This window comes from Mus caroli, chromosome 3 (assembly GCF_900094665.2).
Source record: "Mus caroli chromosome 3, CAROLI_EIJ_v1.1, whole genome shotgun sequence".
Lineage (NCBI taxonomy): Eukaryota > Metazoa > Chordata > Mammalia > Rodentia > Muridae > Mus > Mus caroli.
Genome location: NC_034572.1, coordinates 48,825,119 through 48,851,175, shown reverse-complemented (window position 1 = coordinate 48,851,175; position 26,057 = coordinate 48,825,119). Strand labels below are relative to the sequence as shown.

At 41.8% G+C, this 26,057-nt stretch overlaps 1 protein-coding gene across 5 annotated transcripts in view; it reads right to left on the bottom strand.

The window, feature by feature from the left end:
* Dclk1 (doublecortin like kinase 1) overlaps nt 1-26,057 on the bottom strand; it is a 296,817-nt gene that overhangs the window by 266,703 nt on the left and 4,057 nt on the right. For all 5 annotated transcript variants that reach the window (XM_029475006.1, XM_021157493.2, XM_029475007.1 and 2 more), the window contains exons 2-3: nt 24,867-25,262; nt 16,036-16,382 (exon numbers count right to left, since the gene is read on the bottom strand). In XM_029475006.1, the coding sequence (XP_029330866.1) occupies nt 16,036-16,382; nt 24,867-25,242 (723 nt within the window). In that variant the 5' untranslated portion in view covers nt 25,243-25,262. The remainder of the gene's footprint in view (nt 1-16,035; nt 16,383-24,866; nt 25,263-26,057) is intronic.

The window sequence follows — 26,057 nt, the reverse complement described above, 5'->3', positions numbered from 1 at the left end:
TTAAGGCCATTGTCTAAGACAACTACAAGGCATAAATTGTATGGCACATAAATTATACCTTAATAAATCTGCAATCAGCCTTTATGTTTTTTAAAGCTGATATGTTTTTAATTTAACAATATTCCAGATCCAAAAAAAAGAGGCTGTTTTAGGAGAATATTCACATTATAAATGTTCATTTGCAGAAAGAATGTAATTTTCCATCATTGGAAAAAGTAAAGTTTTGCAGCAATCTAAAAAGAAAATATCATTAAGGGTTTGTTTTTTTTTTATTCTTTCCAAATGGATGGATTTCATATAACAACTCCAAAAGTCAGTAAAGTAGCAGCAAATACTTAGCAGAAAACATTTAAAGGCATTTCAGCTATTCCATCAAGTGGCACATTCATGTTCACATGCTTAAATATAAAAGGGCTTAAACTTGATAAATATTAAAAGAGTACAGAACTTGATAATTTAAGGGGGGAAAAGCCTATTTTGATGCCCTCGGGGGTAAGGTTCATACAGCTTCACAATGAAACATGAATAAACCTAGAGTAAAACAATGCACATAAATTTTATGTGTTAAAACTTTTGGAAACCACCACAAGGCATCACATATGACATGGTCAAGGGTGGGTCTGTCTCCCCTGGATAGGAATCACAGGGGTCCGTACGTCTGCTCTGTCTCAGCATCTCTGAAGTGGAGACAGCAATGGTGTCTACCACACAGTGTGGTTGGCATGGTAACTGTGAATGCTTGGCCTAGGGAAGCATGCAGATAATGAATAGGTGCAGGTCTGTTCTCATCTGGTTTAATTTGCTGAAGTTTGTGCTGATTTGGAAGCAACTGCCCTTCCCCTTTAGGCTAAGAACTTAAACATTTTGTTCCCTGTGAGGTGGCGCTGTTTGTGAGGGTTCTAGAGCCTTTGGGAGGTGGAGCCTTGCTGGAGGGAGCAGTCACAGTCAGGGACCTTTAAGGGTTCCCCACATCCTTGGCCCTCATCCTGTTCACCTCTGCTTCCTATGCACTAGCTACATGACATTTCTCAGCTTTCTGCTCCTGCTGCCTGCTGCCTGCTGCCTGCTGCCATGCTCCCCTGGCCATTATAGACTTTAACTCTCTAGACCCTCAAGACAAAATAAATGTTCTACACTATGTTGCTTTTGGCCATGGTATTTCATCACAGCCATAGAATCATAACTAATACACACGTATCCCTGAGCCTTTGCTTTCTGGGGAGGCCAGTCCACCAGACATGTTGATGCCAGCTGGGCATAACAAAATCTCTTTCAGCTGTTGATTCATTCCACACTGAGTTACTGTCATCCCCTGGCACACAGATGCTGCTAAGTCTGGATCTCCTTCAGCTGATAGCAAAAGAGGACAGAGTAAAGGATGCTCAAACAGAACTCACACAGCAGGATCACCTCCCTGGCCTGTCCAAGTGAAAGAAGTCCAAGAAAGGGATTAAATAATTTAAAGGAGTACTCTAACCACAAGGAAGGCTTGCTTTTTCAAAAACAACCTCATTTTGAGACCTTAAAAATAAACTATCTTTGTCTAAGGTAAAACCAAATCCAACTGGTCTTTAAAAAAAATAACGATAAAGATAACTTCTAGTGATAGCAGCTACACTCAGACCAGTGCCGAATTCAGTCATCATCAGAGAAGCTTCCTCCTGCAGCAAACGAGAGCAAATACTCAGCCCTAAATGGGATGTCATCACCAATGCCTCCCCTCAAAGCTCAGGGGACCCTGTGGAAAAGGAGGGAGAAAGACTGTAAGAGCCAGAGGGGATGGGGGACCCCAGGAGAGGGAGGCCCTCACATTCCATTGAGCAAAGCTCATATGAGCTCACAGAGACTGAAGCAGCAAGCACAGGGCTGCACCAGGTCCTCTGTGTATGCACTATGGCTTCCAATCTGGCGTTCTTATGGGGCTCCCGAGTGTGTGAGGACAGAACGAGTGGCTCTCTGATTTGGGGGTCTCTTTTCCTTCTCTTGGTTTGCCTTGTCTAACTTTGATGTGACTATTTTTTTTTTTTTTGCTTGATCTTATTTTATTTTGTCTTGTCACGTTTGGTTGTCATCTCTTAGAAACCTGTTTGTTTCTAGTGAGAGACAGAAAGGGGGTGGATCTGAAGGGGAGAGGAGGTGGGGAGGAACTGGGAGGAGCAGAGGGAGGGGAAATAATCAGGGTATATGTATGAGAAAAGGATATTTTTAATAAAACGGGAAAGTTTTTAAAATAAATAAAGGCTAATGTTTCAAAGAAAAGAGGGGGAAAAAGTGTCTTTAATGTTGATTATCAATGAGCTTCCAGTTCTTCTAGACCAGTGGCTCCCAACCTTCCCAGCACTGCAAACCTTGAATACAGTTCCTCACATTCTAGTGATCCCCAGCCATAAATGTGTTTGTTGTTACTTCATAACTATACTTTTGCTGCTGTTATGAATTGTAACATAGAAATCTGTGGAAATAGAAGTTTGTCAAAGGGGTCACAACCACAGGTTGAGACCCTCTACTTTATACCTTCTCTTCTCCTGCCGCGGATGTGCTTGTGACAACCCCAGAAACACACCTTTTGGTTTTGATGATCTGGAAGTTTTAAGTGAATTGATGTCACTGCTCTGACTGCCAACATGCCTTCATGGGAAAGCAGAGGCTAATGACACTGAAATCTGGACAATTACAAACTGTTCTCAAGTCATTTAAAATTGGCCGCAGGCTCTATGAGCAGGGACTAATTTTAACAAAAGCCATTTAATGATACATAGGTACACAAAGCTAAGCATTTTGTATTATTTAAGTTCTGAATGCATTAACAAAACCACTCTTGTGCTTATCAAAAATTTGCCTAAAAGTGTTTCCAGACTGTCCAGACTTCAGGGACATTTCCAAGTAAAACTAACTCTCACCAATCCTCTGCTACCTACAAGGATACGCAAATGTGATACGGGGTTTCTCTTGAATGATGATGCCATTGGAGAGCAACTATTCTCAGCGTCTGTGCTGTGCCCGACCCAGACAGCATTGTGTTTTTTGACCTAAGAAAGCTGCAAGAACTGGCATAGTCTCTGCAAGAAAACACATTTAGGTAAAAAGAATAAGGTGTCATCTTCTTGACAGAATCCACATAAAACTGTTGCTCCAGTTTGGCTAAACTACAGAGTTGTCTGTAGCAGTTGGCTCACATAGTTGACTTGGGAAGAGGTCTGTCTCATGGTCACTGTCAACATTCTGCATGGTGAAATAATATTTGAGGCTTGATTCCTTCCAACTAAAAGAGGTCAAAGAGATGATTTTTTTTTTTGGTCTCCCTTTCTTACCCATCTCATCAGGGTCACCGCATGTTATGATAATTTAATAAAAGGGTGTTTATTTTTAAATATAAAGTGACCAGGGCGATCAATTTGAAATGAAATATAAATAAAACAGAGAAGGAACTTTTGTTATAGGAAACAAAAAACCTGTGACGTTGCCAAGAAGCAACACGATCATTTTCCCATGCAATTCTTTCACAGGACACCGAGTCCAGAAATGGGGTGAGAATTATGGAGACAAATCCATTTGTCCCAGGGCAAAGCATCAAGCATGCAGGAGAAATGAGGCAATGACATGGCTCTCCACACAGAGGTCTGACTTGATGCTAGAAGTCATTATTTTTGACTTTCCTATCCAAAAGAGGTCATGTTGAGTGGGTTACTGGGCCTTTAAATGTGTTTGTTTGGCTTTGTGTGTCCTGACTGTTGTGGAATCGATCCCATTCCACAGATGCCCCAAGTAGGGACACCTCCTTTGCCTTTTAGCTTCCTGGGCTACACTGTAAGAAAACCACTTGAAGATGTTACTTCCACAGGCTTACCTCATCCACTATTCTCAGCAAACAAGTCTGTGAGGTATGAAATCCTTGGCACTAAATACCTAGGCACCTTGGCAGAAATTACCTTCAAAGTTATTTGCTCTTCCATTTCCCATTAAAATTAAACATTAAAAGACGCCCTTGTGTTTTGGGCATCTTCCATGTTGAGAGTTTTCTCACTTGTAAGAACTATACCTGGCAACCATAGATGATCTAAATTCAGCTCATGGGAATTTTGTTGACTTTTACTCATGCCCATTGAAGATGCCCAGAGGATGAATGAGGAAAACACTCATCTGTGTATGGTATGGAGGAAGACAGACAGCACCCAGCAGCACTCGTGTGGGCGGACTCTCGCTGGTCACGACAAGCATCAATCTCGTCTTCAATGTTGGCATTTGCACAGTGCATTCACCATTCCCTGCATCCCCTCATCTCCATTAAGTCTTCTTATCAGACAGCATCCATCTCCCATCAAGGCTAGATTTCAGCAGGAACGCATTTCATATTAAGGCCTGGAGACTTTCCCCGCTGACAGTTATCTCTTGCCATGTGATTTGCAGTGTGGCACTGAGGGAATGTGGATGAAATTGCTGTGGTCTACTGACACTTGCCTTAGAGGACTTTTAAGAATATGAGACCGTCATGTTTTAGTATATAGAGTTGTTTGCAATTTGTTTCTGTTGCATACGTAGCTTTAAAAAAACTCCTATACCACTTTAGTGAAAAATCTCAAAAAACAAGACATCGATGGCACTCAGTTGGTTTAGTACTGAGTGGACCAGTACTGTCTACCTGACCCTCAGTTCTATACCTAGACCTGACCAAAAAAAAAAGGACAAAAGCTATGAAAGGCAATCAGATTATACAAAGTAAAGTTATTTAAAGAACTCTGTTTTTTCTATTAAAGAAAAAGCAAAGAAAATGGACCAAAACATGGCTGAGACACATCTTGTCCATCAGACGATGGGTAATTCTAATTTATCTCAATATTTTCTCATTAACATGGAAATTCTTTACATTGATTACATAATGACCTGTGATGAAACACACCAATTAAAACTTAAATCTTCCATCTGTCCTTTTGTTTTGAGGGCAAGCTGTTTGCAACATAGTTCAGATTTAAAATTGGGTTTTTAAAAGTTCCATTTAATTTCTGAAACTGTTGTATTTTGCTTAATTTGGTTGCAGAAATTTAAGCTAATCGGAGAAATCTGTCTCGGCATATTACTGACACCACTAACGCCCTCAGTTCTGGAGGTCTGCAGCTTCACAATTGGGGAAGAGTCCTCCTGGAGATTCTTCACCAGTTTTTAAATCTTATCAGCCAGTCCTTCCTTTAGTCACTGGGTGACCAAGGCAGCATCTAGAAGATCGAAGTCAGGTCGTCTGACTAAGGTGATAAGATCTTTCTAACAGAATATCTATTGCTCCCTCACAGGACTAAGTTGTATCTAGCAGCTCTAAGAGTGCTCCCAAATTGGGAGATGAATTTTGTTTTATAAATAATCTTAAGAGTGTTTCATAAGTAGGCATTCAAGACAGGAAGCAATGATCAAGATGGGCATCTCAAAGTCTAGTTAAACTGCTGGGAAATATTAAATATGCTTAGCACTCCACACCACGGGAGCCTGAGGTGACCAATGACCTATATGACTTTTGACCCTCCATGGCCATAGGTGTGCATTTTGTTGGACAGTGGAAGCAATGTGCTAATTTTAAAAGCATGGTCTGGGACAAACTGGAGAGTTGTCAAGCATGGTGGTTTTAATAAAAATGCCCCCGCCACAGGCTCACAGGGAATGGCATTATTAGGAAGTATGGCTTTGTGAATGTAGGTGTGGTCTTGTTGGAGAAAGTGTGTTACTGGGGGTGGGGCTTTGAAGTTTCAGAAGCTCAAGCCAGACCCAGTGTTACTCTTTCTTCCTGCTGCCCACCAATCCAGATGCTCTCAGCTCCTTCTCCAGCACCATGTCTTCCTGCATGCTTCTCACCATGATGACAATGAACTTAAACCCCTGAACTGTAAGCCAGCCCCCAGTTAAATATTTTCCTTTATAAGAATTGACTGGTCATGGTGTCTCTTCATGACAATAGAAACCCAAACTAAAACATCCAGTTGCTGAGATTTCAAATCATTAACTGAACAAAGCTCTTACAAAGTCAGGCCTTGGAGATGCAGAGGCCAGCAGGATACCTTCTTGGCCACATGCCATAAATTTTAAAGAAGAAACAGGCATGCATTAGACAAAGATAATGAGGACTTAAAGGTTATGTACAATAGCAGTGAATGGATACCAAGAGATGGAACTGTGAGTTCTCCCAAGAAACAAGGAAATGATCTATAGATGAGATGATCTTGGGAAGTGAGGGAGATTTTGCTTTGCGGAGCCCAACAGTGCTGCTAATTCAGAGAAATGTGTCGAATCATCATGGTAATAATATTCAGTATAAATATGAGTAATGACTGGCTAATATGAGAAGATATTGAACAAATGATGTTAACAATATTAACATAGCCTTAAGGTTAAGTAGATGACCAACATGTAGATATCCTTAAGGAATGTCCTGTGCACTCAAAGAAGCAAGCAAAGTAAGTAACACCCAAGCTGAATTTACAACTGAATGACAAGTGTGCTGATAGAACACTGATAGTACATTTTAGTAGGTCAGCTGGAGGTGTGGCCTTGTTAGAGGAAGTGTGTCACTGTGGGAATGGGCTTTGAGACCCTTCTCCTAGCTACGTGGGAGCCAGTCTTCTCCTGTTGGCCTTCATGCCATGCTTGCCTGGAAAGCGTTGTGTTTCCTGCCTTGATGATAATGGACTGAACCTCAGAACCTGTAAGCCAGTCCTAATTAAATAATGTCCTTTATAAGAGTTTGCCATGGTCATTGTATCTGTTCACAACAGTAAAACCCTAACTCAGACAATGGGGAAAGACACATTTACAATGAGAGAAAGAGAGACGGGGGATTGGTCATCATTAAGGGGTATTGCTGAATAGTTGGCTCCAATGGTATACTTCAAACATGATTTTTCATAAACCAAAAATAACCAAACAACTAAGCTCTTAGTATTTCAATGTAACAACTGTCAGTAATTAGAAACTTCATGGTTCATTTTATTTATTTATTTATTTATTTATTTATTTAGTTAGTTAGTTAGTTAGTTAGTTAGTTAAATTGATACTAACCTATTCATACCTGAGAAAAAGGAATCTCAATTAAGAAGTTGCTTCCATGAGATTGGTCTGTGGGCACATCTATGGGGCATTCTCTTAATTATTTGGTGTTGGAGGACCCAGCCCACTGTGGGTTGTACCATCCTTAGGCAGGTGGGGCTAGTCTATTCGAGAAAGCTAGCTGAGCCAGGGACGGAAAGCAAGCCTGTGAGCAGAGCTCCTTTGTGGTCTCTGGTTTCAGTTCCTAGCTTGACATTTTCTTGGTGATGGGCAGTAAGCCCAACAGGCCTTTTCCTCTGCAAGTTGCTTTTGGTCAGTGTTTTATCACAGCAACAGAGAAACAACCTAGAACAGGAGCCAGTCATAATGCTGAATGTCACATGGATAACACTATGACAATAAAGCAGGTATTATTATCCTTATGACAGAGGGATAAAACAGTATTATCCGACAGTTAATTGCTCCCACTGGGAGGAAGCTTTTCACTGTCTCTTGGGTAGAGGACAGACTTCTGACCCAAATCTATCAGTCTACAAAACCAGTGTATCTCTTTTTGTGTCGTGTAACTGTTCCTACCTATATTTAAATTACAATACATCCAAAATCCCTTATCCTAAGCAAATTCAATATACAGGTTTTGAATTTTTAAATAAGTAAGGTGGTTGTGGTGATTCGAATAAGAATGGGCCCTATGCTTATATATTTGCATGCTTTTTCCCAGTTAGTGGGCAGTTTAGGAAGGATTCAGAGGTGTGGCATTGTTGGAGGAGCTGTATCACTGGTGGTGGGCTTTGGGGTTTCAAAAATCCACACCAGGGTCAGTCTATCTATCTATCTATCTATCTATCTATCTATCTATCTATAATCTATCTATCTATCTATTATCTACCTACCTACTATAGTCTATCTATCTACTTATCATCTGTCTGTCTATGTGTCTATGTGTTTGTCTATTGCTCTAGCTCTAGCTCTGCCTGCTGCCTGTAGATGAGGATGTAAACTCTCAGCTATTGCCCGAGAGCCCTGCCTGCCTTCTGCCATGCTTCCCGCTGCTCCCTGCCATGATGACCGTGGACTGTAAGCCAGTGTCCCATTAAATTATGTCTTTTAAAGCTTGCCTTGAGCATGGTGTCTCCTCACAGCAATAGCACAGTGGCTAAGGCACCAGTACATTAGTCATCTTTTCGGTGCTCTAACAAATATTCAAAATAATCAGTTTTGAAAGAGAGAAGGTTTGTTTTGGTTTATGGTTTTAGAAGTTCCAATCCATGGCCCACTGGCCACATTGCTTTGGGGCCTGTGGAAAAGCAGCATATCATGGCAGAAAGCGTGTGGTATGGTAAACCACCCTCTTCATGGTTGTGGGGTCAAAGGACTGGGCAGGGACTGAAGGGGTATTTCAGGGGCTAAGGGTATGCACTCATCTGTGTAAAACCAAGTTTAGTTTACAGCATCCTCCAGCTCCAGGGGATCTGACATGTCTGACCTCCATAATTAACTGTATTTGTGTGCACTCACCAGCACACATGGGCACACCTATACATACAACAAAAACAAAGCAGATATTTATAAAGACAAACATACACACACACACACACACACACACAGAGAGAGAGAGAGAGAGAGAGAGAGAGAGAGAGGTGGGGGGAGAGGGAGAAGGAGAGGGAGTGGGGGGGGGAGAAGACGGGCTTGACTCCTACAGCTCCCTCTGATACTATTTCCTAATGATGTAATGACACTGCACTAGTTCCCAGTTCCCACCTCTTAGAGCCTCCAGCTTGAGGAGCGAGCCTCTAACACACAGATTCCAGAGGGACATCCAAGATTTGAACCAAGTGGGGAATCTAAATCAATTTCTCAGGCTTAAGGAGAAACTGCAAGCTAGCCTTTCCGACTGAAATGAAGCCCATTCACAGCTAACTTTAGACTCTGAGCCTTTCCACCATTCCAACAGGGCCCCAAGTTCCCAAGTAGGGGTGATGGATGCCATGTGCTCCCAGCCTTTGTGAAGCAGAAGTCACCACTAGGAGGCAATCCCAGACAGTCTGCCAAGGCTCCCTCTGTACTCTACTGAGGGGCCTTTGGAAAATGGGGGTTTAGTCCTGCTTCAGAACATTCGGAGCTTGTACTTCCTATCCTAGGAAACTGACTTTTGTTAAAGAGCACCACTTCTAGAGCACACACTACTGCAGGCACCCATAGCTGACTACAGCAAGCAGCAGAGGATATAACTCTTCCCAAATTGGAGGAATTAAAATCTACATGAGGACACTTGTAGCAGCTAAGCCTTGATTAGCCACCAAACACACATCAGCTAAAATAGCACACCCTATTCTGAACACTTTAATTCTCCAAGGAAAATGTCATAATTATTTTTAATCTCCCTTTTCACTGAAATTGGCTAAAATATTTCCATCAACTCCCAGATCCGGTGAGTTGGGAGGAGAGTTGAACATGTGCTCTAAGCTTTTGTTGAAAATTTAAATCTGGCATTTAAAATGGAGGCTGGGAACTAAAGTAACAGTAAAACTATTTTTTATACTAATTGCAAACAAAGCGAGAAAAGGGCTAAGTTCATTTTCCCAATATAGCTAATAAATAATAATAGTAAAAATTACATAGATGAGAATAAAAAGTTTATACATACAATAGGAATAAGAGCTATCACAAAAAAAAGCTTCAGTTTCTTCAAAAAAGAGAGAAAGGCTGGATTATCAACAGATATGGGAGCCATCCTCTTCAGAGCCAGTGAATTTTTATTTCCTACCTTTTATATGGAAACTTTCATTTTTCACATTTTTTAATGTTTGCTATCATAACCAAGATCAGATATTTAGTGGCATTTATCTCTTCTTACACTAATAAGAGGAAGATGTAGCTTATTCTATAAATACAGTTATTTTTAAAGATCCTTTGTGTTTTATTTATTCATGTTTATATTACATGTAAAATTGTTTGACTGCACGTATATATGTGCACCTCATGTGTGCAGAGCCCACAGAGCCAGAAGAGAACACTGGATCCCCTGGAACGGGACGTACAGATGGATGTGAGCCACCAAGTGGGTGCTGTGAGCCAAACATGGGTCTGCTACAAGAGCAGCTTGTGCTCCTAACGCCTGAGCCATCTCTCTCTCCAGCTCCTAAGCTACCGCAGATTAAAATTAGATATCTCAAACCCAGAGAAAAAAAGAAAAGACCATCTTGTGATATGTACTTCACTAATTCTTTAGGCAACCAAACAGTAAAGTGGGACAATTTCAACAACATTCTGAAATTGAGTTGCAAGCATTGGCGCCTCTCTCTCTCTCCCTGTGCAATGGTAGAATTTTCCCACTTGACATTTTCCAGCCATGACTGGCCTCTTGGGTCATGGAAAGAGGAAAAGTGAAATGACTGGTAGGGAGGGAATACTGTGCATTAGCCAAATGACTCTCAAGATTTTTCACATAGGATAAACAATCATTGTTTTCTCGTGCCGGCGTGCTAGTGCTGATGGATTTTACAATGTGTGCTGCTTATATGAAATGTCTATCAGATAACAATGTAGCATCCCTGCCCCCCCCCACCCCACCCCGTGTTCTCTGAGTGTAGTGCAACAGCATGCACGCTATATCTTCAATATTTAAGAATAGGCAAGATGCAGATGTGCCTATGTTTTCCACTTAAAGACCATCTGGTTTACCATTGTTGTGTTTCAGAGGGGGTGGGGGTCATATGGAAATGCCTTGCCTATGATCTTCGCTGTACAAATAACCTTGGGCACTTTCTATTCTTTATATTTCTAAGGAAGTGTCAATAACCACGAATTTAGGAGATTTACCAGCCGCAGAGAGCCAGACTGACATTTCCATAAAAGGATTCAGGAGACATGCTATGCTTATATCAAATCTTGTATCTCTGTAGCTTGTGTTAACACAGTGACCTCCAAGAGTGACAGCTTGGCAGGGTAAGAGACTAGCCAACACTGGGACATGCCAGAGGAAGTGACTCTCAGGCTCTCAGATTCTGAGAACCTCTGTAAGATGTGCAGAGATGGGGTGTGACTTCGATTTGCACATGTCCCCTTTGCTTTCCTAGAGTCCCTAAATCAAGAGCAAAGAAAATGAAGCATCAACTTTATATGCCCCAATATAGGGGAATGCCAGGGCCAAAAGAATGGGAATGGGTGGGTAGGGAAGTGGGGGGCGCTATGGGGGACTTTTGGGATAGTATTGGAAATGTAATTGAGGAAAATATGTAATAAAAATATATTAAAAAAAAAGAAAAGAAAATGAAGCATCACAGAAAACAGAGCTTGGCAAATATTCGTGTGAATTCAGATTCGGCAACCATGGAAGTTGATAGCTTGGTGCCATGATGGGCAGAATCATCCTGAAAGCTGGTGGGGTACAGAGGGTGGGGGGCACAGAAGTGTTTTAGCCACACAATTCTGGACTCCTGTGTTCATGAGCTGCTGTGGTCATCTTAACCGGCTGCAGCTTCCTGTGGATACTTTACGCAGTGAAACATTTACAGTACATTCGTTTTCTTAGTGCAGTCTAAAAATATCTCAGAAACAAGTGCCGGAGGATGAATGAACTCTGAGGCTTTGGCTTTAACGCAACCCTAGGAGGCAGCAAATTTAGGAGGCCACATGGTGGCAAGAAGTAGTGAGAACAGTGTGGGCACCATGCCCTCCAGTGCCCAGTTCTTCTGAGTAGCAGTGAACAGTGGGCACGGCTTTTACTGTTACCGCTAAAACCACAGCATCAGCTGTTTCCATCCATAACACATCTGTGTGCTGCCTGAAGGTGATGTTGAAACCATTTCAGCTTGTACATCACCCTCATTCCTCACGACACAGCTACCAAAAGCACTCAAGCATTCATTTTGTAAGCGGCTCTATTTCTTCAGTACAAAAGTATTATCTTTTAGTTTTTATTGCAAATTGAATTTTTTCCCATCCAGTTTATGGATTTGATGCAGGCCTTAGTTAAGCAAATAAAAATCGATAAACGAGTGGCAGAAGTCATTTAGTTGGTTAGAGGATGGTGCTGCTGATAAAACTTAGCACAAATCATCAAAAGGTTAATTCCTGGTGGCAGCACATGGCACCCATGCCATCATGTACTGAGTGTGCTGGCTAACTTTATGTCAACTTGTTACAATCTAGAGTCATTTAAAGGGAAACTCCACTGAGAATATTCTTCCAACAGACTGTCCTGTGAGCAAGTCTGCAGTGCATTTTCATGATTAATAATTGATGTGAGAGGTCCCAGCCCACAGTGTATGGTGGCACCCCTGGGCAGGTGGTCCTGGAGTGGCGGAATTAGAAAGCAAGATGATCGAACCATAAGGACCAAGTCAGTAAGCCGCATCCCTCCATGGCTTCTGCTTCAATCCCTTTCTCCAGCTTACATCTTTGAGTTTCTGCCCTGACTTCCCTCAGCAGTGGAGTGTGACAACTGAGTCATACGTAAAATAAATCCTTTCCTCCCAAGTTGCGTTTGGTCATGGTCGTCACAGCAATAGAAACCTAACTGAGACACAGCGTTAAGATGCCATTCCTGTATACTGAGTGCCACTGCATAGGAAGGCTTGAGAGAAACTGGCTGCTTTTCAGAGGCTTACCCAACCTCAGTCTCTGCCAGAACTGTCCATTCTACTTGAACAAACTATTTATTGGGCAGATTCCCTTTTTAGAAAGAAAATGATTCAAAAACAGCTGGGGTCCATGAAGGACTTTTTTTTTCCTACTTGGAATTCAAACATCCTTCATGCTCTTTGACTCTGTCATTTCTTCACAGAAAACTGTGCTTCACAAAAATACAATCAACTTCAGTAGTCAGTTTCAATAGCTGCAGTGGGGGTGATTTACCATCATCTATCTTGATTAAATGTCTACCTATCTGTCCTGCATCCATCCATCCATCCATCCATCCATCCATCCCTATCCCGAAAAAGTTCAAATGAGATTCCTTGGGAAAATGCTTCCATTACAGTTTAGATTTTGAACATCCCCCATAGGCCTGTTTCTTAACGGCTTGTCCCACAGGCAGTTGGTTGAATCATTAAGAAGTAGACCTTCATTGGAAATCTTTAGGTTATTGGAGATATAGACTCTGGAAGAGGGTTTCAGGCCTTTCATGATCTCTGTTGTCATCACTTGCTGGATTTGTGATGAATGTTTTTGCTCACCTGCCCGAGTTCCTACCACAGAGTCCTGCTGTGCTACTGGCCCAAAGGAACAGACAACCTGGCCATTAACACCTGCAAACCTGTGGGTCAAAATACTTTTCTCTTTCTATGTTAATGATATCACAGTTCTCCCTGGAATGATGGAAAGCTGTCTGCCACTGTTCCATTTAAACATTCTCAATAGTCTTGCAGCTATTCCATGCTTTAACCTGGCCTGCCCTGATATAATGATTACCAGCACAAGTCCTTGAGTATCACCAGCTCAAATCCACCTCCACTATGGTTGTCTTTTAGTATGTTTTTAACGTGTTTAACAAATACGTCTTTGTACACTTCTCTATTTAGCAAGAACAAGAATACAACTTTTGCAGGGATTAAGCATGCTCGTACATGCCACATGCTTAGAACAATGCTCAATAAACCTGTTATAATTATACTTCTGCAATTCTATCACATATACTGTCAGGAGCTGCAACCATAAGCGCTGGACAAGACAAGAGTAATAATCACCGCGTCTTATTGATGAAATAATGAAGCCCAGTCACATGTTTTCAGAATCATCTGGTTCAAAACCAAGATTTGAGTCCCAGTCTTTGAGTGCTAAACATCGGATTACTTCCAATCGTACTGAATTATTCACACTGATTGTTTACATTCGTCCATAGGAAACACAGCCACTGTGTTGACAGTAGGGGAATCCAGGAAAGAAGAAACAGTTGAGAACATTCTATCAGCTCAGGAGAAAGTACATGGCTAGGTGCTACAAGGATTACCTGAAGCAGTGGCACCTGACTTGGTAACTTAGTATATAGCGATTTTGAATACCCTAAATTGTAAATGAGAAAAAGCAGGAGAGGGAGTGGAGGGGAGGGGGAAGGGGAAGGGACACTCATAAATAATTGGAAATTCTTTTAAATTAATTAACATACAAAATAAGAGGCATCGTTACAACTTTCTTAGCTAGCCTCATTGCTCTCTCATGCCTGTCCCCTCTGCCCACCTGTGTCCCCTGTGCCTGGCATTGCTGGTCCCCTTCCTCTACCCACGTAGCCCCCCATTCCACTTCACATACATGTCTCTTTTTTTTTGTCTTGGAATTTTACTTTTTTTTCTGAAAACAGGTAAATGCCTATCTTGAAAAAATAAAATCATCCCAGAAAAAAATGCAGAACTATGGGATGTTTGTACAACCTGGGATTGGAAGAACTATGGGATGTTTGTACAACCTGGGATGGGTTGAAATGTCTAAGTATGTCCTTCATCTCTTTGCTGTCCTTTGGGATAATTCACAGTCCCATGGTGGACTTGCTGGCTACTGATGCACAGATGACATCCAAGCCTCTAGGATCTATACGATGGAGAATATTACCTACCCCACACATCCTTATCTACATGCAAGTTTTATGAGACAAGCAGAAGACGGTCAATACTCACAGATGACCGGCACGCTCCTTTGTTCCTAATGAATTTTAATAAGTTAGGACATTTAAATGGATCCCTGGGGTAGCAATTCTTCATGACTGACACATTTTATATAGTATTAGCATCTATTCTCATTCATAAAGTTTGGTTATGTTAGCCTTTGGAAACTTTCATGAGAGTTCTACTTAATACAACGGGTCTCTTCATTATGAATCTAGCTTAGATTTTTTTTTTTTTTTTTGTGTGTTTTTCGAGACAGGGTTTCTCTGTGTAGCCCTGGCTGTCCTGGAACTCACTTTGTAGACCAGGCTGGCCTCGAACTCAGAAATCCGCCTGCCTCTGCCTCCCGAGTGCTGGGATTAAAGGCGTGCGCCACCACGCCCGGCTCTAGCTTAGATTTTAAGATGAGCTAAATCATGCAAATCCTTCAAATTGCCTTCAAATTATAAAAAAAGAACCACAGTAAAAACTACCTTTCAGGGATGGTTTCTGGGGAAGTGAGATGGTTTACAGGCAAGTTGACCATGCTACAGTGGGTGATCCCACACCCTTAAATATATAAGCAGCACAAACTGGATCCAGTGGGTTATTAAAAAAATAAATAAGGCACATGAAGTTGGAAGGATGTGAGGAGGTGGGGTGGGTCTGGTAGACGTTAAGGGAAGTAGTAGAGAATGAATATGATGAAAATATATTGCATGAAATTCTTAAATGCTGATTAAAATATATTGCAGAAACATACATTTCAAGCAAAGGTAGTAATACTGAAAATGATCACTATCAACAAACGGGCACCATTCAACTCCGAGTGAGCAGCAAACACACCATGCATATGAGCAGTGTGGGGTGTTCCTGCACTTCCCCGTCTGTGTCCTGACAAACCTTAAAGTAGCCCAGGTGGAATTGTGCCGTTTGTTCCTTAGCTAGATTTAAAAAAAAAATCTCTATAATTCCATTGAAGCTGACTAATGAGCATTTCTGAGACATAGAATCATAAATTGTGATTTAGCTCAACAAATGATTTCTATTTTTCCCCCATTACCCTCCTTTCTCTCTACATCTTAGTCGGTTTTAAGACTCTTAGAGGCCTTAAAGTACAGAGCACAAATTTGAAAACAGAAGACAGAGCAGTATTATTATGCTAAGCAAATAACTACTGGAATAATGAAAAACAATGATTAATCTTGAAAGACAGTTCCCCCTCTGAGTTTTTTTCATTATTATGATTAATTCAATCTTGTACCAATCAATATTCAGCTAGCCTCAGATCAACAAGTGTTTGTTGATGAGTAGATGACCCAGTTACTTCTACAACCAACAAAACACTGTGTGCCAGGTGTAGTCCCCACTCCCAATTTCCTGGCTCTTGCCCATAAAATTCTAGTCCTCACGCCCCATACACTCTTACCTGCTTCCCATCCAGGGTGTACAGGCGCTTCACCACACCGGAGTCCAGCTTGATAGCGTCGGTAATGTCAGTGAGAACCTGCTCGAAGGAATGAGCCGTCTTCTTGTTCAACAGGATTCTGACAGCCTTCCGTGGCTTCACCCCACTTCTGATGATGGTGACCAGCTTGGGTCGAATGAAATCCTTATTCTCCCGAACCTCCGAAGGCCCACCCTTGGCAGTGGCCAAAGAAGACACTGCGCGGGAGGCTGAGGTGGTCTTGACGTTCACTGACCAGTTGGGGTTCACATTCTTGGTGTACTCCAGCTTCTTAAAGGGCTCGATGGAGCCGCAGACATAGCTTTCACCTGAGGAAGAGAAAGAGGATTTCAAATTTACATCCATGGGAACCCATTTCCACCCCCCACCCCCCCACCCCATGCAGTCATTTATTTCACATTTTCTACGTAGAGGCAAGAATTGCCTGTGCTTTTCAAATCAATGGAAAAATGATTGAGACTGAGTTAAAACAAAACCCACTATTTCTCACTTCTTATACAGACTGGCGTCTTGGGAGAGGGAAAAAAGGAAAAACAAAAATATGTCTCTCCCTTTGGCTGCTGATAGAAATACTGATAGACGTGAATCAGTTTCCGAAAGAAAAAGAACTGGAATTCAAAATTGACATTATCTTTTGATACTTAAGGGCATTTAAATTTTAAGCAAACTTCAAAATTAGAAGCATATTCATTTGGTGCCTGAGATAATTTGAAAACTAAAAATGAATCAGTACACAGCTTCTTAAATAGGTAGTATATAAGTGTAATGAGAGTATACTATAAAGATTCTGTTTGACCAGATAAAATTATGAAAGCCAGCCAACATAATAACCCTTCTTTTCTGTTGTCTACATCATGCCGACCAAGCCATGCGAATAAGGAAGTCAGTTCAAACTTGCTGATTGGCAAAAACAAAAGAGAATGACCAGCCTATAATCTGTAGTGTCACAAATGCACTGTAATATCACAAAATGTTTATTAATAAATGACTCGAGAGTGTGCTAATGAGACACTCGGTCTGAAAATATATAGATTATATGCAAAAGACTACAACACAGGTGCTGAGAGGCAGCAAATTATGAAATAACTGATTCTAAAAACATGTCTTAATCCCTTCTCTTGGATGTATCAAGAATGACAAAAAATAAATAAATAAAAGTAACCAGCACAAAATGTGTGCCAACATTTATTTTGCTAAGAGGTTTAAACACTTCTTTCAAACATGTACTTATGCTCCATAAGAAACCATAAAGCTTAAATATATTAAACCCCTTACATTAGCAGAGTCTGACTTATTCCAGGTATATTTTCACCAGGATTGAAGTAAATATCACATATATATGCATATATACATACAAATACATATACATATATGATGCTGTAACAGGGTAGTTTTCAAGGTTTGTTGTGGATCATGAATGAACATATCAGTGGGAAGATCTATGTGGCTCAAGACTGTGTTAGGTAAGCTTGTGACCTTGGACCAGTCCCTTAGATTCCATGTAATGGTTTACTCAATGAAATGTCTCTTGAGTTCCTGTGGAGGTCAATTAGGAAGCCTGGAAATGCAGCCTGGTGAGAGAACATGTTCCTAGCATGTACATAGCCCACAGGCCTGGATTTGTTCTCTAGTATCTCCCCAATAGACAGTGGAGATGAAAGCATCTCAAATGTGCAGTTGCTCTACAAGTGGCCAGAGGCAACTTTGCTCGCAACTATGCAGTAAGCTTGAAAAGCCAATTTAAAACAGTAAGTCAGCCATATGGCAGACAAGCCATCTGATGCATGCTATCTACCTGCAATCCTCACCACAACCTGTGAGTCCAATCCTAGCACTCTTCTCTCTGAAGGGCACACTGAGGCGTAATGACCTAGGTAGCTTGCTCAAGATCACATGACTAGTAAGGATAAAACCAAGATCCAAACAGTGATTGGTCTGACTCCAGAGCATGTGCTCTTATCCATGATTCCATGTATCTACATGTGCCTCTGAGATAGAAACCTGCTTGAGTCTGAGATCAAAAAGAAGCTATCTTTGTTAGATGTTTGTTTTCCACCCTAACACAAATGAGAGTTGTTTGGGAATGAGAAAATGCCTCCATCAGAGTGGCCTATGAACAAGTTTGTAGAGGGATTTTCTGATTGATATTGATATGAGAGGGCTCAGCATACTGTGGGTGGTATCACCTCTGGGAAGGTGCTCCGGGTTATATTAGAAAGCAAACTGAACAAGCCATAGGAACAAGCTAGTAAGCAGCACTCCTCTGTGGCCTCTGCTCTCAGTTCCTGCCTCCAGGTTCCTTCCTTGAGTTCCTGCCCCGATGTCCCTCCATGGTGGACTACAAGATGTGAGCAGATATAAATCCTTTCTTCCTCAGTTTGCTTTTTATCATAGTGTTTATAACAGAAAAGCAATCCAGGACAGAAGAAAACAGGGATTGCAGCTAAGTTTAGAAAGATAAGACAGTTTTGCTTTTATTTCCCATTGTTCAAAATTTTCTATAATGTTTACTATAGATGTATTTCTCTTTCACTCCTAAATAAGGGTGAAATTATTACTCCACAGTATGGGAGTCTTGGAACTTTTCATGTAGCAAAAGAAAGGTGAGAAAACATTGAAGAAATGCCCCAAACAGAACTAACAAGGTTTGGTGTCATTTTGGCTTCAAAAGATAAGAGGGGGAGAAGACACAGGTGATATTAAAATAGATGCATCTTATTCCATTCAAGCTGTGATGGACCAGGTGGTTTACAAATACAGACATTTCTTTTGGGGGTTTAGAAAGTGGGCAGTCCCAGATTGAAACTCTGTGGACTCGGGAGGCCCCTTCCTTGCAGATGGTACCATCCTCCTGTGTCTTCATGGGACAGGCTGGGCAAGACACTTCTCTTAGGCCTCTTTCACCTAGCATGTGCTCCTATGTATGAATCCATCCCATGAGCCAGTCACCAAGGTTTCTGTCTTTTAACACCATCCCGTCAGTGGTTAAGTTTCAACATAGGACTTTTGGGAATTCATAAATATTAGTAAGCTAGCAGGTGGTGACACCATTCAGTAAAATCTGTTAACAGGAGAAGAGAAACAAATTCTAGACAGTGACGAAGAGGATTCCCCACTTGCCCTTGTGAGTTTGAAACACTGAGTGTTCATTTCAGCTGAGTGCACCCAGGCAGTTAAGAGTGCAAAGGAGAGGGCTGACTTCAAGAGACAGGTCATTATTTAATAGTGGCCTAAATTAATGGGAGCTAGAAAGATCACAGAAAATGATCCAGAGACAGGAAAATGGAGGGATGGCAGCATATCTAAAGTGTGGCAGGCAAAATAGAAACTCATAACTCTTGTATCACAGCAATGATTACGTAGATCTATTGATAAATGCCCAGACACATAGCAGCAGCCAAGGAGAGACAATACATCTACAAGAACTCAAGATCCTTCTACAACTCTCACTCGTTGCCCAAAGGAAGACAGTCACTTTGCAATAAAGAATCATCTCAAGTAGCCAACTCTGGGAAAGACTTGTGTCAACATTTCTCTGAAGTAAGATCCTTGGGCGGGTGTGAAGTTACTTCTGGGGAATCCCTGCATTAGAAACACTCAGTACCGAGCTGAGCTTCAGACGGGCATTCTGCAAGCTACTAGAACAGTATTCAAGTTCTCAAGGACTGCCAGTGCTTGACAGACATAACTAACATGGCAGCTGAATGCAGTGTCTGGTTGCATAACAGCAACAAAATCCCCAATCTCTGTGGGGAAACTGAGGGGACTCAGTTGCTGTGTTGCTGTGTCCTGGTCCTCTGCATGCTGTGTTAGATTGTAGACCTTCCATGGCAGATGCTGGTCAAGGGGAGAACAAGACACCCATCTTGTGATACTTCTGTGAGACCAAGTTAATTTCCACATGAAATATTTGATTTGATTTTAAAAAGTAAAATCTAGTCCTTAATTCATGTATTATGTCAGTATTCTTTCGATTAAAATGCTTTAATGAAAATATAACAAGAAAGTAAGGAGAAATGACTTCCTGACCACAGAGCACACAGCACATAGAACCCAGCAGGCATGAAAATAAAGTCATAAGTTGAAAACTGTCATATTTGATGACAGAATTTTTCTATAAATTTGCTCGATGAAAAACATAATCAACAAACTTACTAGGTTAAGATGAATATAGAAAAAAAAACTCATTCATTAAAACAAAGGAATGATACTTAAACTAGATCCTATGTCGATAAAGATGCCGTCAATGTGGCAGTAAAAGACATAAGGTACAAAGCAAAAGGCGTAGGAAAATATATAAATGCCCCTTAAACATATGAAATGATGGAAACTAAAACCACAATAGGGTAGAAGTGTTCTCTTGATGGGTTGGCAATGGAAAGCTGTATGATAGCATTGTTTCCTTGAAGGTGGCAGGGGTATAAACTGGAACCACCATGATGACCTGGAAGTCTTCAATACTCTTCTACCTTCACCCAACCACTTCCTATGCATATCCTCCTGAAAATAACCTCCACCACGACGAATAGACAACAAATCCAAGTGTGCTCACTGCAAGCCCATTTATAACAGCAAGGGGTGGCACACATCCTGCAACCTCATCAAGAGCAGGCCGGTTAAATGAATTAAGGTATATTCCTATGAGGAGTGCCCTGGAGTAAACAGAAAGAACATACTTTGGCCTGGATTTACTCATAGGAAAGGAAGGGCCTCTCAGGTAATAATGTTACATGGACAGCAAGCTGCAGAACCAGACACATACAGAGTTACCATGCCGGGTTGATTACATGTAGATTGTAATATTTTGGCAACACCAAGGAACAACTTGCCTCTGGGGCTTTTATGGAAAGCCTGCTTTAGAGATTTACAGACATTAATTTTTAAACTTTTGACGTGTCAGAGACAGAGAGAGCACCAGTGAAAGTAAATGAGCTACAGAAAGAGAAGAAGCGACACCAAGTTAGAAAGAAATCCATGCTGAGAATCAGGCAAGCGGAAGCCAAGACAGACGAGAAATCACTTAACTGTGGGGTGAAATTCAGTTCATTGGACAGAGCCTTTCTATAGCTCTGGAGTTAGGCAACTTCTGAAGAGACCAATGAGAGGCCAAGACACAAGTGGGAAGGGAGGAAGAGGCGGATTCCACCGCTTCTAACAGAGCTGACCTGACAAACACCCCATTTACTGATATCCTGGGACTAGGTATCTGTGTCATTTGTACCCCGAGAAGACCCGCCTCACAGATATGAGGGCAGGGGAGGACTCGGCCAGTCATTGCTCAGGATCCTGCTACATCTCTAAGAGCTTGAAGGATCTGGGTGTGGTACTGTAATTTCTCCACAACAGCTGCATCCCTAAAGTAGAACTGAAATGGCTCAAAACTGGAGAAGGAGACCACACCCCAGGTGAGCCACTGCAGAGACACAGTTACAGTACAGCTGTCCTTAGCAAGCATCATGATTTATGAAAACCTGCCAAGACCATATTGAAAGCAAATCCTTGGGAATTTCACCTTCAATACACTCTTAAGTACACATGTGTTAGCATGACCATATGTATACATGCCGATACAGACATATATTCACTTGTTTGCCCAAATACACACTCACTTGTTATATAATTTGAGCTCAGAACTGCTCTATCAGGGTGCCTCAAGCATGCTTATGCATAATGATCAGAGTCTAATAATAAAACAGAAAGTGCCCGAAGCATTTATAAATAAAGCCCACATTTGTCATAGTTACTTGGAATTTTTAGCCCGAGATCAAGTGAGAAAGAACAAACTTTAAAAAATAATTGCAAGCCAAACACACTTGTCATTGCATTGACTAAAGAGGTTTAAATTAAAACTCCAACACTGTCGTACCGGGAGGGGAAATGGAAAGCTGATATCATGAACTGATGTTAGCATAAATTAGTATGTAAAGTGAAGGATATGTGTCTAATGAGGACGAAGCAACATCTTGCATTTTAAAGGGATAAGCAAAAATGTAATAGACAAGAAAGCCAATATCAATGAATTTCCAGCTATTTAAACACTAAGTGCAGCTGCATGGTAATTGTCTGTATTATGAAATAGAAAAAAAAAGTTTTAACTGGAAATTAAAAAAAAAAAGTGTAGACTCACACATGCACCAAAGATATCATTCAACTAGGGAAAAAAAGTGTATTAAAAAGAAAAAGTTAAAACAATTTCAAACATGAGAATATTCCACCAGCAATCACTTTATGTTGGGGGGTAGCAGTATTGAGAGAAAATCAAAAGATGACTTTGTGAGCTGTAAAATTAGCTCTCAAATTAGATGCTCTTCCAGAGAACCCAAGTTCAGTTTCCAGCACCCACATGGTGTCTCACACCATTTCTCACTCCAGTTTCGGGGTATCCAACACCCACTTCTGGCCTCCGCAGGCATTGAACACGTGGTACACACACATACATGCAAGCAAAACATTCATACCTATAAAATAAATATTTTATAAGAGATGACTGTGTTTCTGAGATCAGCAGTTTCCACTTTTAGAATTAAGTGAATAATAAATACAATTGTAAAAACAAACAAAAAACACCAAAACATTGCTTTTTAGGAAGTAGTAGAGCAAAAATATTTCATTGAGATTCACTACCAGGTGTGGAAATAGTGGTTTTTGAGATAACTTTGTATTAGAATGTCTGCTTTCCCAGCAGAGAGAGAACAGATTGAAACAAGCACAAAAGTGCCATTTGTCGGAGCTAAATTCACAGCATAAGCATCTTAGCCCTGCCTCACTGGGTTCAAATGCTACCTCTACTGCTTCCTGCTGTGTGATTTTTTTGCCCTCCCAGGAGCACTGAGAAGGATCACACTCAAGAGGTCTCTCTGAGGGCTGAACACACTCTCAGTAACTTCAGCCGTCATAACTGTCTTCGACCAAGCCAACAATAGCTCGGAGAAGGCATCGTGTTATGGTAAAATGATCAGGAGATCAAGGATCGGTGGTGCTGAGCAGCCATAGGTAGGAAGGCAATACCACCATCAGCTTCTCACCATGGCCAATGATCAATAGGAATGGCGAGAGCAGATCAATTTTGAGTGGAAAAAGCAGAAGAAGCCCTCCCTTCAAGATGCCACCCATGTGACTCTAGGATAGAATGAGGCATCAATCTCCAGGTATCTGAGGACATGCTGTGATCTGAGCACGTCTTTTCTACAACACCATTACCCCACACAGGATGCCTTGTTCACTGGTCAGATTACCTGACTCATCTGATCTTGCTACAGAGCCCTTGGAAAATGCCACCAAATGTTTTACTTTCCCTTGTATTTACCAAGGTCGTATAAAGGACGTGGCACAAAAAAAAAAAATCAAAGTTGACACAAAGAGGCTTCATGTCACTCTTTCTCTTTAATTTGCTGGAAGTACCGACCTCTGAATAGAAGGAAAAGAGCCAAGGCTACAGGCATCTTGGCAGGGCGACAGGCCACCAAAGAGATGTGAATTCCCGAAAAGCAAACACACACAGCTCAGGCTGCTTGGCACCAGCTACAGTCCAGTCCTACTGTGTCTGGACTGGCACTCCTGCCAAGGGACCAGAGGACAGCATGGGGTGGGGGAAATCACACACAAGCTCCAGCCAGCTATAGAGGAAGACAGGGGGGGCTCTGCCTGTGTGCAGCCCTGCGACTGCAAACCTGGACTCCAATTCAATAGGTAGCAGGATAGGATGCTCCCTGCTACCTATACAAGCCCAGGACACAGCTGGATAGTGGGGCCTGGCCAAATCCTGCAGGAAGAGAGATGAACACAGAGTGACATTAGGCTGTATGCATTCTGATGGAATGCCACCTACTTTGTCCTTGCCTTCAAGGCTCAAGTTCAGGAAGACTTTTCCAACGGAAGCCCAGGGGTGCTCAGTACCGGTTATTGCACCCAAAGTCATTAACATAGTTATGATTCCTGTGGCAGTGAAAGACTTCATGCTGTGTTCGAAGGATGACGAGCCAAGGCAAACATGAACAAGAGGCGGGCAATGTATCATTTACAAGGAACCAAGCCTTGTCCCTGGAACAAAACTATGCTGGTTTCACATTAAATGTCCACAACAGATTATCTGTTAGCATGAACTGGATTTTAAAATAATACAAACAGACTAATTTCTTCCTGTTCTCGAATGCCCCAGGAAGACAATAACCCTGCCAAGAGGCGCCCAGTGGGAAGCATTGTCAAATGACCCCGTTTTTGGTTTAGTGGTCACCACTAACTTAACATATAACCATAGACACATTATTTGAGTTTTCTGGTCTCAGGTACCTAGTAATAAAATGAATGAATGGATGAATGAATGAATGAATGAATGTGTATGTATATATATATATACATATATATATGTGTGTGTGTGTATGTGTATGCATATATATATATATATATATATATATATATATATATCTCCAAATTCCCTCTCTACTCTAAAATTAATTTCATATCCTTGGTTCAGGACCTTTTGAACATCGTGGTCCAAAATCTCAGTTGGTGCCTAGAAACACCCCTGAACGCTGAGCTACACAACTGAAGACACAAAAGGACGTGGGTTTGAGAAAGCAAACAGTCCGCTCTGGGATTTGATATCTTTTCCTTCTGCCTGCTATTATTAAGGGCTACCGGCTGAATGCCATTCACTTTCTTTTCATTTTTTAAAAGAACAGGAAATTTAAGCATGTTAAACAGTAGAAGCTCCTAGCCATGGGCTAAAAGACAAGTGACCCTTAGTGACCCTTAGCTGCAAGCAGGGTCCCCAGAGGTTCTCTAAGGCTTACCTTCCACCAGCTGGTCCAGGCTGGAGATCTTCTTGAGTCCATCGATGGTGTAGATGGTTCTCACCCCCTGGGGCAAATTCACATTATCCGAGAGAGTTCGGGTCAAATCAGCCAGCAGGGCCTCGAAAGACCTGAAGCGGTCTGGGGAGATGGCATACACAATTCCTTTGAAGTAGCGGTCACCATTTCTGTAGAATCGAACCTTCTTGGCTTTCTTCTCGGAGCTGAGCGTCTGCAGGGTGCGGGTGCGGTAGAAGCTGCAGTGGGCGCTGTGTGTGGGGCTGGGCAGGCCATTCACACGGGACCCCCTGCTGTACCTCTGCGCCTTGTCCCGCTCATCAAAATGCTCCAACTCCATATCTCTGCCGAACGACATGGCTGGCTTGCTTATGGAACCTGCAAGCGCCAGAAAGAGATTCAGATTGGTTATGTGAAGATCGTGGGTTGAGAGACTCTGAGAGCAGCTGAGCTTAAACACTGGTGATGTATTTGGGTTGTGGAGTGGGAGAGAATGAGGAGGAGGAGGAGAAGAAGAAGAAGAAAGGAATGGAAAAAACACATCTCATTGGTAACGGCCTATTACTCAACCACAGTTTGGTTATATTCAACAACCCCCATTATTGCCTGCCTATCATCCCTCAGGCTGCAGTCACATCCTCTCAAGGTGTCACCCTCCCTATTTATAGGTCGAGAAACCGATGCCTGGAATATTTTCTCTTAAATTTCCCGAAGTAATATAGTTGAGAGATATTTCAACAGAAAACACTCTCTCCCACCCCCACACTCTAGCTTTGCCTGACTATAATGCTCACTGTGAACTGTGCCCAGGTAGTGTGCCAATCCCAGAAGCAGGTTTTAAAAAAAGAAGAGCTTTCATGTACTAAGCAGGGGGTGGAAGGGAAGTGGGGGATCAGACTGTAGAAGCTATCATACGTGTGCGTTTCTAAGACCAGGCGGAAAGGAAATTAAACCAATCCAGAGGTTCTATGCACTTTTAAAAAAGACTTAAACATGTATCCCATATGCTAAAATGTGATTTCATCTCAACCCTTTGCTTGTGCTTAGTGATAAAATGGGGTAAAAAGAGAAGATGTTAATCCCAGCACTCGGGAGGCAGAGGCAGGCGGATTTCTGAGTTCGAGGCCAGCCTGGTCTACAAAGTGAGCTCCAGGACAGCCAGAGCTATAAAGA